Below are 17,464 nucleotides of genomic sequence, written 5' to 3' on the forward strand. Positions count from 1 at the left end.
ATCCGATCTCGGAATCGATTATTATTTCAACAAGACCTCATGGATGACCTCTGTCATCTTTGAGATGTGGATTACCAAGTGGGATCGCGAGCTTCGAGCCAAAGGGAGAACCATACTACTGTTACTTGATAATTTTTCTGGTCACACTGTACCAGCAAACCTTCTCACAAACATCCGACTTGAATTCTTCACCCCAAATCTCACTGCGCATGTTCAACCACTCGACGCGGGAATCATTCATGCATTTACATGCCACTATCGCAAGAGATTCTTAAATCGCGCCTTCAGACGACTCAATGACGATACAACCTCCAAGAAGGTTTATGACATCGACATTCTCACCGCTGCACGCCTTGCAAAATTTGCTTGGCATTCGCTTACTTGCGAAACGATTAAAAATTGTTGGGGGCACTCTGGAATCATCGACTTCAAAGACGATGTTGTGTAGGTCTTCTTTTTTCTGACCGTCTTTTCTTTCTCTAGCACTTCCTTCTGAATATCTTCTTATTTTACATTACTTATAGCCTTCCTGTTAACGATCGAGACAACTTCCCCATGCCAGATGGCATAAACCTTGAAGAAGATTTGCAACGTCTTCAAGATGCGGGCCTTCTCTCCAGCAGGAACCGAATGTCCATCTCCGAGCTATTGAACCCTGAAGACGAAACTCCCGACTTTTCCACCACTTTAACTGCCGAAGACGTCTTTGCTCTAGTCGATCCCTCCAAAGACACAGATGATGTAGACGATGATGAGCCTCAACCTGTACCTACGACTGCTGATGCTTTGGCAGCTGTACACATCATTTTATCTCATCTCAAGGGGACTGGTACAGCTGTTGGTCTCAAATTGGACCATCCCTTGCAAAAGTATGCTGAGATGCTCGAATCCAAATCGTTTTTTGGCAACAAAAAACAAGTGGCCATCACTGATTTTTTCAAGCGGATCCCTATGGCTGATCCTTGAATCTCTGTGTATCCTTTCTCCAGAAGCGTCCTCACAGATGTTTGTTTTTATATCATCTTTATACAATTGTACTGAAGGAAAAACCGACCTCGAAGAGAGTCGTTTTTGTTTCATTTTATACATATACATATGCACGATTATACTCTAAAAAGATGGCCTCGAGAATAATCGTTTTTGTTTCTTTTTTACCCAATACATACCATCGTCGTGCCATACGAGATCCACCTTAACGCATAAAATCATGCAATTATAGCCCACTTTATAAATTATGGTGTACGTGTAGACTCATACTGACATATAAACATGACATGGGTAAAACATGTAATTTTTCCATGTCATGTTTGGTCAAAATTCATCCCCAAGCCAAATACCGTACGACACGACTCATACTGACACACATCGACATGGATTTTTGATTTACAAATCCCGTGTCGTAACATGAGTCATGGCGGACGGTCTGATGGCCGAGAAGTGCCATACTGACAAAAACATGACACCATCTTGCATCTAATAGCTTTACCCGATTCACCACCGGTACACAGTCAACCGTTCCCACCTACCAACTCAAACATTCCCTCCTTCACTTTTGTTTCTTTGAGTAAGTATTTCAACTCCTTCTATCTTTGAAGTACTCACAATATTCAACTTGGAACTCATCAATTTTCCATCAAAAGTCACTTTCTTTCAATCGCTTTCATCCGATTCAATCAAAATCAATCGTTTTCATCCGATTCAATCGAAATCAATTGTTTTCATCCAATTCAATCGAAATCGATTGCTTTCATCTGATCCAATCGATATCGATCATTTCCAGACTCCATCTGATCCAATCAAAATCGATTGTCTCCATCTGATTCACCTAAACTCAATCATCTCAACTGTTCATCATTCAATCAAACCAAATTACACTAAATCTTTAGTTTCTAATCAAAACAATCAAAACAAGCCATCTCATTTATTAAATTCAAAACAATTCATTTCAATTTCTTCAAATTAATGCAACTTTTTTATCTTTAGATTCATCCATTTAAATCACAATGATGATGTGAGATAAAACTTAATTCTTTCTTCCATGATGGTCAGATACCAGTACACGCAGAAGTCTCACAGGCCAATTTGATAGAGGATGGAATCAGATCTTGCATGTTCATTCTTCACTATGTGAATGTGGAACTACTTGATCTCCATTCCTCTATCAAATTGGTTTTGGATCATGATGATTCACGGTCACTGCTGAGGTTCAACTGTACCTGTCCTCCCCAAGACTGGGTTGGCTTCACGCACCAGATTCCTTTTGATGGAAAATTGATGAGTTCCAAGTTGAATATTGTGAGTACTTCAAAGATAGAAGGAGTTGAAATACTTACTCAAAGAAACAAAAGTGAAGGAGGGAATGTTTGAGTTGGTAGGTGGGAACGGTTGACTATGTACCGGTGGTGAATCAGGTAAAGCTATTAGATGCAAGATGGTGTCATGTTTTTGTCAGTATGGCACTTCTCGGCCATCAGACCGTCCGCCATGACTCATGTTACGACACGGTTTTTTTAAATCAAAAATCCATGTCGATGTGTGTCAGTATGAGTCGTGTCGTACGGTATTTGGCTCGGGGATGAATTTCAACCAAACATGACATGGAAAAATTACATGTTTTACCCATGTCATGTTTATATGTCAGTATGAGTCTACACGTACACCATAATAAATGCATAACATTATGCATTTTGGGGGTGTAGGTCCAAAAGTATAACCCGTCTAAATGCATAGCAAAATCGGTCGCCCCAATTTATGCATTTGCGCGGGTTCGACTGTATGCACTTCAGCCCCTGTCAAGAGTCGGATCGTCTTGTGATTCTAGGCGCTAATTTATTACCTTTGCTAAAAAGCTTGGCCCGATCGAGAAAAAATAAAAAATAAATAGACCCAAATTTCGCCGCAGCAGTCACAACGCAGCAGAGAGAAAAGTGGGTGCCTTCCAATCCATTCCATCCGTTTGATTCCTCCGCTGATGCCAAAAAATTTTCGTCCAATCCCAGTCAATCACTTCGTTTTCCTCACCAAACTCAACTCAGTCCCTTGTTGCTTCTCGCATTCTGGAAATGTGTCTCTCCACTGTGGACAATTGATTGATGGTCTGTGTAAGAAAAAAGGTACATTTTTTTGCTTCAATTCCTCCCATTTGTCTCTTCAGTGCATTCCATTCAACCTACTGATAATCTCCAATATCCTTTCTAGGCATCCTTCTCCCATCCTTACCACCATACTGTCCCAAAGGTATCGATTTTGGAGTCAATGTGTTGAAGTTTAGAACTGTAGTTAGAGAAGATTGTCATTGTATAGGAATTAGAATCAATGAATCCTAGATAAGATTGGTGTAAAAATTGAAATCCTTTTACTCTTCTTCATAGGATCACGAGCAAATCGATCAATTTTGATCTTGTTCAAAAAAATGAGTCTCTAGATTACACCAGAGAGTTGAGATTGTTCACAATCTCTCCCATAGGAACACAGGAAGCTCAATCGGTTTTTATCGATCAAACCACTTGATTTTTGATCGGTAAAAACCAATCAAAAGCAGAGATCATTGTCCATCTTGTTCATAGGATCATAGACAATTTGAGTAGGTTTGGATGACTTCAAACCCAATAATATCTTACTTGTCATCGTCCTCATAAGATATTTGAGATTGCTCTCAACTCATGATCATCGGATTGTCTCATGAGTCATAGGAGAATCAATTGGGAATTGACTGGTTTTGATATTGTTCATGACCAATCAATCATTTTGATGATCTCAATCACCTTGAAAACTGACACACATTTTGAATATCTTTCATAAGATATTCAATCTCAGACTTTTGTTATGCAGCAGAGCATGGCACTGGACAGGTTGAAGATATGTAAGATACATCTCATTCAACTTGGCCTTTTTCTCAGATTAGCAGAGTAGTCGTAAGGATCATAAAAGCTTCAACATCAATCCTTAATTTCATGTGTTAACAAATGCTTGTTATCGACATAGGAGGAACAGTGTGAAAAGCTTCACATAACAAATGATCCGTTGGACCGGATTTGACCTACATAGTGACTAAAACATGTGATCTCTGAACATCAAACTTCAACACATTGACTCCAAAATCGATACCTTTGGGACAGTATGGTGGTAAGGATGGGAGAAGGATGCCTAGAAAGGATATTGGAGATTATCAGTAGGTTGAATGGAATGCACTGAAGAGACAAATGGGAGGAATTGAAGCAAAAAAATGTACCTTTTTTCTTACACAGACCATCAATCAATTGTCCACAGTGGAGAGACACATTTCCAGGATGCGAGAAGCAACAAGGGACTGAGTTGAGTTTGGTGAGGAAAACAAAGTGATCGACTGGGATTTGACGAAAATTTTTTGGCGTCAGCGGAGGAATCAAACGGATGGAATGGATTGGAAGGCACCCACTTTTCTCTCTGCTGCGTTGTGACTGCTGCGGCGAAATTCGGGTCTATTTATTTTTTATTTTTTCTCGATCGGGCCAAGCTTTTTAGCAAAAGTAATACCTCCAGTCTCGCACTGAAGACGTTCAATTGGAGATTGATGTTATCAAGCGATCAAAGCTTCCCGTAGCACCATTCTCTCAGTTCAAAATTGATATCCGAACCTGAAACACTTTTCATCTAGCGGAGGAAGCCTTACAGTCATGCCCTAGCACGTGTAGAACAATTCTCCCAATGACAGATTAATCAAGGTCTCAGTAAGGTTTGCGACACGAGTAGAGTGATGTCAGGTGATGTCTCACTTCTTTTGGATGAAATTATGAATCGAAATTGACATCATACAAAGGGTATCGAATTCATTACGACTTGACTTTCTCCCTCAAAGTCCTTTGATCATAGGCGTAATTGTTTTATGAGGAAAATCATTTGAATGCATTCACCTTCGTTTCGAACATTGATATTTTTCGTCATTTTTGTCGCTCTTTTATAAACTGTAGAGATATCTCAAAACGAGAACTGAAGAGTCTGTGTCCATTTACTTGTTCCAAAACTTCGAACTCATCATTCTCAATGCTAACTCAGATTTGGATCAACACGGATGGCCATTCTTTGATCAGATCCCAAAACAGTCTTGGGAGACGTGTTCCTTTATGAAGGGGATAAAGCAACCAATGAATATACTGTCGATTATTCAAAAATCATTGAAGTACCTCTTCAAGACCTTCGAACTACAGCAGAAGAACTGGATCTACATACTCATGGCTTCACTTGGGTTCCCAAACGACATGTCCCTGGAATCGAAAAAATGAAAGAATTCTCTGATGAACACTATCTTGCCTTGAAAGAAGATTCGGTTCAGCTTGTAAAAAAAATGTAAGAAGCTATCTCAGTGTCTTCAAAGATCACAAGTTGAAGCTCACATTGAATTACAATCTTTAGGACAGGAGCAAAATTGGCAGTCGCTTTGAATCTCTTCATAGAGATCACAACTCACTGGAATCATCAATATCATTTCCAGTGATTCACTCTGACATGTCAGCAGAGGGGGCCCTATTTACGAAAGGCTTAGCACAAGAAAAGTTTTTGAAATCAGTTGATCCAGAGGAGGTTAAATTTGGAAAGCACTTACAGCTAGGAGGTGAAAACGTTGTAATCTACAATGTTTGGAGGCCGATCCGTAGAGTTCATGACATTCCTCTTGGTATCTGCAAATGGGATTCAGTCTCCCAAGAAGATGTTTTAGATTGGGGAATCTTACCAACATACGTTGCAAACACTGTTCAGGCATGGAAATATAGAAAAGGTCAAAGTTGGTTTTACTTAAGTAAACAGAGACCTGACGAGGTTTATGTATTTATGCAACATGATAGTCGGGCACCTAATTCACATGGGATTAATGTTCCACACGCTTCATTTTCTTTCAGAGAAGATTTCGGCAAACGAGCTACTCGAATGAGTTTTGAGTCAGTGGTATATGCGATCGTCGATCCAGCTCCGCTTGAAGTTGTTGATGCAGCCTCAGTTGAACTCGTTGATCCGGCCTCACCTGAAACAATGTTATCAAGATGGACTAAGCAAGTCAAATCATTATGGAAAGAATGAAGAAACTCCGAAAAACGAAAACTCTTTATTTAGAATTTGAAGCGCTTCAAACTTTGTTGTATGAGGGAACATTCATCGCATGATAATCTTGCACCATACTAAACCTTCATATAAATCTATTCATTTATCACATATGTAATCCGATACCCATCTAATTGCAATTGGCGCCTGAATACAGCATGTAGTAGAAAACTAATCTGGCGCAGCATAACATCCTGATAAGATGGATGGATGCAAATTGGGCGAACCAAATGGATTCTTTCAGCACATAATTATGAGCTGGATGACTTCAAAATTATAGTAATTGATTTGACAGAGATCCATCAAAGAAACCATCAAATCATAGTTCTGAACTCAAGTTGCTTTTTTGTGCAACATAATCGTAAGGTCGAGGATGGGGTGGAGATAAACAAAGTGATCAACTTTTCGACCTCATGTTTAGAGGATTCTCTTTTCCTGAGGTACTCTATTACCAGCGCCATATTTGAAGTACATCGAAGAAGGTGTAGAGTTGCCTCGATTTTGATAAAACCTAAGATACCAACTTCAACCAAGATCTATGAAGATGTATATCATTCTTCCAAGCTACTTCTGATGTCTCTACAATCGCAAATTGGAAGTGACAATACATGTATCTCGTTCAAACTTGAAGATAAGACACATGATTTGATCCCCCGGAGACTTTCTACAGGGAAGCTACAGGAAGCCCACTGATCAAGTTAAAGTTGAAAGCTACATACTGTTACGCTCCTTGCAAATCAGAGTGGTCTGAACTTCAGGATCTCTCAAAAGTCATATTTTCTGCAATTTCAGCCGTCGACTTACCTTGAATCTTGAATCGAATCAGATGGTCAATTGGAAATTAATGTTATCAAGCGATCAGAGCTTCCTAACCAAATCAAGCGTAAGTTTTTCTTTGCTCGATTTGGAACAAAATCAAATTACTTAAATCTTTCCATGATGGTCCTTTGGACAAAAAAAATCAAAGAGAAATTTCTGGGAAATTGGTTACTGGTACCACGAGTACACCTGAAGATAGTATAGAGAATTGGTCAGACGGTAGTAAGAAAATCAATAATGAAGAGATTGTAAGACTTCGTCATTTTCTGCCCGTCTACGTAATCATCTTCCACCGGTTTGTAAAAGAAGTTAAGAGAATTATTAATTGATACTGCTTTATTAAATATGATAGGTCGCAAAGCATTTACCTACACATGGGAAATTTCCAACTACGACAGTTGAAATTATGCCAGTTTTTCTGAAACCAAGTGGATTTTTTATTTCTAATCCATCGCTTGGTAAGTGTTAATTTCCCCTTAAAATCACAATCTCATTCAATCACTGATACTTTTTGTTTCGATGAATAGACATTTGTTCCGTAAAAGATACAATGTCTAAAATATGTCGTAATGATACAGAAATAGCCGGTCTCAAAGCAAACCCGGTTGGCAAAAAACCCGGTACACCTGGTTGTCTTTTTGGCTTGGAGGTGTCAAAAATGTCAACTCAATACACAAAGTTGCCACCAAAAAAGCAACTGGGTGTACCGGGTTTTTTGGCAACCGGGTTTGCTTTGAGAAATGGAAAAGTAGCTTAAAATATCATTCTGATACCAGACACATCTTCTTAAAAATTTATTGCAAATACTTGTTGCACTAGGATTCATATAACTCTTTAATAAAGTTAGAAAATGATACACGTTTTTTGAAATCACTTGTACATATATGAAAAGTGATGAAAAGTTTTGTTTGTAATATACATTATATCTTGATAAGGATATGTTAATGATTTATATTTTTAAACCAGGATTTGTTTATGATTTATTATTTTGATCATCGAGAATATGAAATCCAACTATATATATTCTCCAAGTTTTTTTTCCAATGTCTTTCTATCTTGATTTGAATTAGGAAGAACCCTATTAACTTTCTGAAAAACAGATTTGTTGAACATTTGTGACATGAAAGTTGAGATAGAATCCTTTTGGGGGAGGGCCTGATTTGTAAAACTAGCCACAACTTCAAGAAGGGAAACTTCTCTAGGACTCAATATAAATCAACGTGCCCGAGGGTAAAAGTGTGAAACTGGTAATTGGCTGGATTGTAAATAATTTTTGGTAGAGCTATCTCGTTATCTCTCATGACCTCCAATCCTTGAGAACCACGATGAAAAGTTGAAAAAGTTTTAAGATTCCGATGGAATCGTGACTCATGAGGAGCCTGAGCCCTTGATGAACAAAGCAAATTCGACTTCCGCGTTGAATGAAAGAAAGAGCTATGAATGACTCGCAACCAAAACTAAGAAAATTAAAGGAATCTCATGAATGACTTCCAATTACAACAAGGAAAACTGAGGGGATCCCAATGAACGAGTAAGATTTGTCATCTTCAAACTATCTTGATCCTTGCAAATCAGAGTGGTCAGAGATTCAGGCCTTCTCAAGAGTCAATTTTCACAATTTTAGTCACCGACTTATGTACTTCGACTCTTGATTTGAATCGTATCCTCAATCGGATGATGCTATTAGGCAATCAGGACTTCCTGTGGCACCATTCCCTTCACAAAGGTAAAAATCATTAACCAAACCTGAAACACTTTCCGCTTAGGTCTGACCCAAAGAGATCCCTAAAACCTCATATCCTAGCCCGGGGCCGTGCGTATATACAACAAATCTCCCAATTGGATCATAGTCAAGGTCTCAAAGCTTTGCGACACGAGTAGAGTGATGTCTCACTTATTTGGAAACAAAATATGATTCTTGTTATCATCTGATGGGTTGAGAGGTGTTTCCCTCCTTGGCTTTTTGCACGAAGCGTTCATTCCATCAGAAGCATTAAATACATTTATGAGAGTTTGTTTTTCCAATGTATCCGACATCTTTACAAACATTGGTCATTTTCACTCTTCTTTTTCGGTCCACTACAAGATGTAGCAATATTTTCAAACGGGAATTAAAGTCCAGTACGTGTTCATTTACCTTTTCCTCAAATTCATCTTTCTCAATGCTAACTCGAATTGGGTTAATCTGAATGATCCTTTTTTAAAAATTAGATCCCGCAACAGTCTTGGGAGAAGTTTACCTTTATGCGGGGGATAAAGCAACTAATTCATTGACTGTTGATGATTCAAAAATCATCCAAGTACCTCTTCAAGACCTTCAAACTATCAGTAAAAAACAAACACCGAACCTAAATACTCATGGTTTTACTTATGTTTCTCAAAGACGTGTACCCGGAATCGAAAGAATGGTAGAATTCTCTGATGAACACTATTTTGCTTTGAAGGAAGATTCAATTCAGCTTGTAAAGAAATTGTAAGTAAATCTTTACAGAAATGTATCTTCAACCAGAAAATAGAGTGAGGCTCACATTGATTTTTGATATTTAGAACGGGTGCAAAATCGGCCGTTGCTTATGCATCTGTTTATAGAGGTGACAATTCATTAGACTCATTAAAACCAGTTCCAGTGATTCACTCTGACATGTCAGCAAAGGGAGCCGATTTAACGAAAGGCCTTGCACAAGATATCTTTTTGAAATCAGATGATCCAAAGGAAGTTGAATTTGGAAAGCACTTGAAGCTAGGAGGTAAAAACGTTGTAATCTACAATGTTTGGAGACCGATTCGTACAGTTCAAGATAATCCTCTTGGTATTTGCAAATGGAATTCTGTTTTGGAAGAAGATGCTTTGGATTTAGGAATCATCCCAACAGACGTTACAAATGCACCACAGCCATGGAAGTATAGAAAAGGTCAACGTTGGTTTTACTTAAACAAACAGAGACCTGATCAAGTTTATGTATTTATGCAACATGATAGTAGGGCAGGAAAAGATGGACATGGCATGAATGTTCCACATGCTTCATTTTCTTTACGAGGAGATTTTTCTAAAAAACCTACTCGAATGAGTTTTGAATCAGTAGTCTTTGCAATTGTGGATCCAATCCCACCTGAAGGAATTTTTTCAAGATGGGCTAAAGATATTAAATCATTATGGAACGAATGAAGATATTTTTATAGGAGAACATGCATCGTATTTGCATCATTTACCAAAGCTTTATATATCATTTTGTCATCTCTCATACATATAATCCGATACCAACTTAATTAAAATGTAATAGAAAACTAATCTTGGGCTTGATCATGATCACAACATGTTGATCAGAAGGATAAACGCTGAATCACTTCTAGACTCAAACAGTTTTGGCACTCGGAGACATTTGTACTCGGAGACCTTTGTTTCTTTTAGATACTTGTAGCTGGAATTTTTGATAAAAGTTTCTGATACTTATCAAGCTGCCTTAAAACTTCAAGCGAAATCCTCTTATAAAGCTCGTGTTTGTATAAATAAAAGACTTGTGATCGAATCTTTCAAAAAACTACTTCATCAAGAGAATCAAAAGCAAGTCATTAAGTTTTTGAAAATACTTTGGGAGCGGGAGAAAATTAGCACACCTAGGCAAGGTGGACCCGGTCCCACACATCAAATCCAAGAGAATCACTCCAACATATCACCAGTAGGGGTAGAATCGATTAAAGAATAGCAGAAAAGTTGACTGTAAGCAAAAGAATTCAAAAGATATGGCAAAGCTAGACAAAAATCTCTCAGTCTTGTTACGTGGTCAATGTAGGCTTGAATCGACTCAAATCGATCCGGAAGCACTACAATGTGCTTGCAAGTCGATGTTTCTTTCAAGACTTTTGAGTCCCATTGAAAATCGAATTATGTAGCTTCAGTCTCAGATCCAATTAGGTATTCTTGCCTTTCAAACTTTTGGGTCATTTTCTTTGCAAAACTACCTCAAGAATCTTGTATCTTTTAATGTTCTTCACCACTTCAAGTAACTACCCAATGCCTCAGTTTCAAGTACACCAACACACTTATTGTGTTCTCATGTCTACATTTTCTATTTTGGGATGAATTGTGGTTTGAAGAAGCTCTATTTTACATGGTCAACTCGAATGTTCAATCTAGTGTCTGGTGACATGTTTAGTACTTCTTTGCAAACCGGTTGAGGGTGATTTCGCACTCAGATCTGTCAAGTTTATGTGGACTTGAGGAACATGGCAAACTGGTAAATACATAACCGTCTTGAGAATCGAGATCTCGAAATCCACGATCGCCACCCATCCACCGCCAACGGTAGCGGTAAAACACATTCGAGTTTAGCGTGTGCGTTTTTCGTTAGAGTTTAAAAGTTAAATAAACCTAGATTAACGTGAGATTGAGTGTCTTTTTCTGTTTCAAAGATCAAGGAAGATGTTGAAAGACTGGTCGTGAGAAGCAAGCAAGAAATGGTTGAAGTTCACAGTTATGTAGTGTGCGATTCGGTGTTGAGAGAATCTCTCGCGAGGTCGTTTGATGAGATCGACTTCGAACACTTACACCTTCTTCACCGATCGCTTTTAGAAAGTAAACTCTACATTCTAGCAGTAGCAGTAGCATGCGCCTCTTTTGCATCCAGATCTTAAGAAATGATACCGAGTTTGAGCGGTCATCCACTGCACAAGCAGTGATCAAGTCGTGTGAAGCCTGGTAACGTATGGAAGAATTGCAAGTCATAAAGGTGCGGTTGACCATAAGCTGAACTGGTTGACCATCAAATGTATGCATTACGATTTACGAGGTGTGGGGGGATTTTGAGGGGTTCAAGTCTCATTGTCAAGATGAGTTGAAGATGAATGAAAGTCTCTCTGTTTCTCTCAGTGCAGGTGCTGAAGCGTGGAAGTTGAAGAAATGAAGAAAAGTTAAATTCTCAATCTTCACAAGGAAGGTAAGATTTAATGCATACACAGTCACAGTCACAGTCACAGTCACAGTCACCTCGACAAGTCAACTCTCATGAATTTATAAAGAAAGTCAGCCAACAAGTTAAATAAGTAAATGAGCTTTACCCACACCTCAACTGGTCATCAAGTGCATCACTGGAACGCGTTGGAACACTTGAATTTTCACAATCTTCTACCTCGGGTGGGTTCTTTTGATACATAATAAGAATTCATGCGTGAGTAAGCAAGTTCTCACACTCGACTCTCTTGACCTCGCCATCATTTATCGATAGTTTTCTTTTTCCCTAATGTAAAGTGTTCTATTTATCTATGATACTCTGAATTCCTTCAATCAGCTTTGTCCCCTTGGCCTTTACTGAGATCTATTTTTCACTTGATTTAAACTTGTTGTGATCTTTTTTTACTTTGGAATCGGATGACTTGAAGTCTATGATATTTACACTTCTTTACCTACCTTTTAACACTTTATCCTACCTACTTTACCACTTCTTTCTTCAAAACATTCTTCATAAACTAATCAGATTCTCAAGAGTCTGGCTCTCTTTAAAATCATCATATCTTGATCTTGATCTAGATCATATCATTTCTTCACACAGTTTTAGTTACATTATTTTATTTTAGTTGATTTTGTTTGATTTGATTTGAAACTCGATATTTTGAATCAGACTAAAAGCTTTCATCATATAGAAATCTAGTGTTTTGTTTGATTTTGATCACATTCTTTTGATAACAAGATGGTTAATAGTTATGATCAACAACAAGAACCAGTTTTATCTAAATACACTAGTTTTCCAGATCCACCTTCACATTTGAATGGTCCATTGAAGTCTACTACTGTACCACGTAGGACGCGTTCGAGTTATACTTTATCTTCTAACCTAACTTCTTCCCTTTTTAACTCAAATCCAAATTCAAATTCAAACCATCATCATCAACACCACCATCATCAACATCAACATTCTCAAAGCTCATTATCACGTTTTAGTCAAAGATTATTTCGTAGACCATCAACTTCACGTTCTACCTCACCTGATTCAATCTTAACTCCACCTGAAGAAACTTTACCTACTTTACCTATCTTTAAACGATCCAAGTCTCAAACTAGAATTAGGAAATCAAAGGATTACAACAATACCAAACCAAAATCATTTCCTCATATCAAACTACGTCATCTTGATCCAACTATCATTCAAATGGACGACGAATCAGCTGAAAACTTATCAAACGATCCTACTACACCTCGTAATCATACACCTTCAGTTCTTTCTTCTTATTCATTTCATACTCCTATCACCCCTGGTACTCCAATCGAAAAACCTGAATTTCAAACTGAATATGCTCGTCAACTCTTTCGTGATGCAACCAAAGAAACTCATGAAGAATTATCTGCTGAAGCCATGGGTGATGAACAAGAGAAATTGGCTCTTGATACCAAATCACCTTCGAGATATCGTTCAAATTCAAACTTTTCAATCGCTGATACCTCACCTGTTTCAACTCAAGAGCAACATGAACAACCTACTCCTTCTTTACACAAATCTCGTTCAAGTCTATTTCATCACTCAAGGACATTGTCAAACATCTCCTCAAATTCCGTCACACCTAGTCTCAATTTCAACCCGTTTTCAAAACTTGGTGATTTTAGGTCTAGTTTCCGCAAAAAAGGTAAGCTGCCTCCCTTTCTCTTTTTCTCATCGAACACCATCTTACTTACCTCGTTCCTTCAACAGATCACGGTAACAAGGATGGTACTGTTCGAAAAGCTACACGGGTTGTAGCCGATGTCCCTTCTTCTGCTACGATCACTTCAGGTAATCAGCTTTGTGCCACACCTCCGCCTCATGCACCAAGGATCCCGTCTGCAGTCATCAACGATTTCAAGATACACGATCCAATCATGAACACTAAACAATGGGGTCTTCAATCATCTAGTACCCTCAATGACCGACAAACGTCTCCCAGTCAGCCTCCATCCTTGAATAGCACTCGCAACTTGAGTCGAACCATGTCCCTCAAGAACATCCCAACGAGTTCGGTTCGCCAACCATTATCACTGTGTCAGCAAAATACCCATGCTCCGGTTCCTTCTTCTACACCACCAAACCGCATGCTCTCCCGAGTCAAAGTGAGCACTGATCGACAACTATCCCAAAAACACTCGTTTCCCTCTGTGAACACGAATGAAAATGACCCTCTCGTCTCACAGGACCAGGGCACAGTCACGAGACCAATGAGAGCGCGTCGAGCGCCTTGTCAAGCACCTGAATCCGATTTGATGCATCCTCAGCCTTGTGTACGAGATTCGGTGACCCGAGTGGATGGGGATCCTCAACTCTGTCCTTCATCGGCCATGCCCAACGAACGACAGAGAATCCACTCTGGACCTGAGGCTCTTCAAACCCAACCCCTCACGAGCATCTCGCGTCAGCAGCAACGTCAATGCTCCCCTATCATTCACGAAGCTGCGAACGACGTCCGCCGTAACATGGCCCGAGAAGTGATCAACTCCACTCATCTTCCATCTCGCCCGTCACATCAGCGACCTTACCCCGCGGCTAGCCTAGATTCCAATCTTCGCACCGCTTCACGGCAAGCTTATAATCACCATCTGAACAACCAGGACGTGTCCGAAGGTCAATCACAATACGCGGAGCTGGGCCATCATCTATATCAATCTAATGAATACCATCATGATGGTATGCAGTCTTCTCAGCAGCAGCATTCTCAGCGTCGTCCCGAGCTCCGGACGTCTAGATCAATGTATCCGCCGATGCGATATCCAGACAATCTATCTCAAAGCCAAGCTCCAACCTTTGAATCAACTTACTTCCACAATGATTATCAACAACCCGATCCAATGTCATCAAGTCTCGAACAACGCCATACCGATTCAAGATTTCAGACGCCTTTAGTGCAACATAAACACATCAGACAATTTTCGACCGGAGTGATCTCAACGATCCAGCCGCGTCGAATGGAGAATGGAACCGGTAGAGTAAATGGCCCACAATCACTGCGAGCACAAACAAGTCTTGGAATGTACCCTCATGCGAGAAACCAAGCAATGTCTGATGGCGAGGAAGAAGCAGGAGCAGAAGCCGCAGATGAACGATCTGATGAAAACGAATATCGATTAGCATCTCATCATCATGCGCCTCAATCCTTTCAGTCTTCCTCACGACTTCCATCTGCATCCGGTCGCCAGTTTTATGTTCATGAAGACGCAGATTTGAGACCGAACAGTAAACCATCAATGGCTACAACAATACAACATCAAATCCGTCAACCAATACGCAAACCGCCCTCACCTTCCAACGGCTCTACAAGCCCAGACTCAAACTCATCAATCCCACGTCAACCCTTTCCACAGCAACACCCCTCCAGTAGTGATGGCCAGCAACAGAAGCCACAAAAGGCGCCCAAAGACAAAATCATCAGCGTCAAGGGCGTCGATTACATAAGGCAATGTGCGATAGGCAAAGGAGGCAGTTCGAAAGTTTATCGAGCACATTTAAAAGATCATGCCACGAAACAATTTGCTTTGAAAGTAGTTTATTTAGAGAAAGCAGATTCAGCATCAATTGCATCGTTTTGTAATGAGATGGACTTGTTAAAAAGACTGACTGGTCATGAAAGGATCATTCATTTAGAAGATTCACATCTTGATCACGATAAGAAGAGGTTGTATCTTGTGATGGAATTAGGAGAGACTGATTTGAATCAATTATTAAATCGACAAGCTGGTAAGCCGATCAGCTTTAGGTTTATTAAACACATATGGGAACAGGTTAGTTTTTTTATTTCATTACTATCTGTTGTATCTGTCATCTTACCGATTTTTTTTTGAATTTAGATGTTAGAAGCAGTACATGCAGTACATGAAGAAGGCATCATCCATACCGATCTTAAACCGGCCAACTTCGTACTTGTCCAAGGAGCAGTGAAGATTATCGATTTCGGAATCGCTAAAGCTATTCCAGCTGATACGACGAACATCTCCAGAGAAAATCAAATCGGAACCGCTAATTATATGTCACCAGAAGCGTTATCGTTACAAGTGATCTCAAGTGACGATGGATCAGAAGAGAAAAGAGTCAAGATGGGACGTGCCACCGATGTATGGGCCTTAGGATGTATTCTATATCAAATGGTATATGGACGTACACCATTCTCAACACTTGAAACATCATTAAAGATCTGTACGATCAAAGATCCTAAACATTATATAGATTATCCCGAAAGTGTGACCCCAGTTTCGATGAAGATCAATAAGAATGGAGAACGAATCAAAGAGATTGAAGAAGGATCTAAAGTGATCGTAGAGAAAGAAGCCATTGAGACTATGAAGGCTTGTTTGAGATTTAAGAAAGATGATCGAGCTTCGATTCCTCAATTATTGAATGATCGATTCTTGGTGGGAAAAGATGGGATTTGGTTTAATCCAGAAGGTAAAGAAGAAACTAGTTGAGTCGAGCATTTGTTTTTTTTTTTCGTTTTCTCTCTCTCTCTCTCTCTCTCTTGATGACCAAAAGAACCAGTACTGAATTTGTTTTTTGCTGGTTTGTTTTAGTTTCAATGAATGAAAAGATGTTTCATAGTTTGATTAACAAGGCTTGGGAATGGAAATCAACTAAAGGAATCAATGCAACAGATGCACAGAAAAAGCGATTTATCAATGTACGTCAACATTTCCTTGACTGATTTCTTCTTCCGAATCAAACAAAAGAGAATCCCATTGAACTGATCTGAGACTTCTTTTTTCTTGGGGTTATTTGATTTATATATAGGGTTTGAAAGAATCAGTAATGAATGCTCAATAATTATTTCTCCTTGAGTTTTTTTGGGCGGTTTATCTTTAATCTTGATTGTATTATCAACTATTTTCTTTCCCTTATCTTTGCCTCGCTGCCTCTCTCTCTCTTTGTTGTTTCCAAAAAAAATGCATAGTATTTTTTATTTTTTTTGTCTTTTTTTCATGATTCTTTATTTTTGATTCTTTTTTGGGTTTTATATTTAATTTGATTTTTTCATTCTTTTTGATGTTTTCTTGCATTACTCTTTTTTGATTTTGATTTTCTTTATTAAACACTTATGTATGTTTTGATATATTCTTGAATTTGATTGGAAGCAAAAGAAAGATTTCTTTAGTAAACTTATTTATAACAATGACCGGTTTTTTGTTGAGTAAAGAATGAGGTGTGAGTTGGTTTACATATAAAGAGTGGATTTGAGGGTTTAGGTATGATACTTTGAAGTTAGTATAACTACTATGAGGTTCAGGTTTATGCAATGAAAGGGATTTTACAAGTTTAGCTGATTTTTAAGGGGTCTAATCCTTGGCCTGCTTGTCACAGTCTACAGCTTGATGCTTACAAGTATTTGACAAAGTTTGTTTGACTTTTGTCATTGTAGTTTGTTGAACTTGAGGCTTGCGTAGAGATCGAAAACTGATGAGATCAAACTGCAAAAAGAATTGTAATGAATTTCTGATGCAGAAGATTCTGAAGGGTGAAAGATCCAATCCGATTCCAATGATCAAGCTGTTTCTTTGTCAAACTCTTGTTGGTCTTCAAATTTGTACTCACAATCTACCTAAAAGCTGGAAAACAGTCAAAGGATG

The 17,464-nt window shown here is 38.8% G+C and overlaps 3 protein-coding genes across 3 annotated transcripts; all 3 read left to right on the forward strand.

Moving 5' to 3' along the window:
- Positions 1 to 5,604: 5,604 nt before the first annotated feature.
- Positions 5,605 to 5,868, forward strand: MELLADRAFT_30159 (uncharacterized protein; the record flags this gene model as incomplete). Its single annotated transcript, XM_007409683.1, has 1 exon — positions 5,605 to 5,868. A coding segment is annotated over one exon (264 nt), but the record flags the coding sequence as incomplete, so codon positions are not given.
- A 3,431-nt stretch (positions 5,869 to 9,299) lies between these two features.
- Positions 9,300 to 10,060, forward strand: MELLADRAFT_106271 (uncharacterized protein; the record flags this gene model as incomplete). Its single annotated transcript, XM_007409684.1, has 2 exons — positions 9,300 to 9,367; positions 9,442 to 10,060. The coding sequence occupies 2 exons, from the start codon at positions 9,300 to 9,302 to the stop codon at positions 10,058 to 10,060; spliced, it is 687 nt and encodes a 228-aa protein (XP_007409746.1).
- A 5,385-nt stretch (positions 10,061 to 15,445) lies between these two features.
- On the forward strand, positions 15,446 to 16,993 carry MELLADRAFT_48283 (uncharacterized protein; the record flags this gene model as incomplete). The annotated part of the gene is made up of 4 exons (XM_007409685.1): positions 15,446 to 15,631; positions 15,698 to 16,307; positions 16,415 to 16,521; positions 16,632 to 16,993. The coding sequence occupies 4 exons, from the start codon at positions 15,446 to 15,448 to the stop codon at positions 16,662 to 16,664; spliced, it is 936 nt and encodes a 311-aa protein (XP_007409747.1).
- Positions 16,994 to 17,464: the final 471 nt, after the last annotated feature.

This window comes from Melampsora larici-populina (assembly GCF_000204055.1).
Source record: "Melampsora larici-populina 98AG31 unplaced genomic scaffold MELLAscaffold_17, whole genome shotgun sequence".
Taxonomy (NCBI): domain Eukaryota; kingdom Fungi; phylum Basidiomycota; class Pucciniomycetes; order Pucciniales; family Melampsoraceae; genus Melampsora; species Melampsora laricis-populina.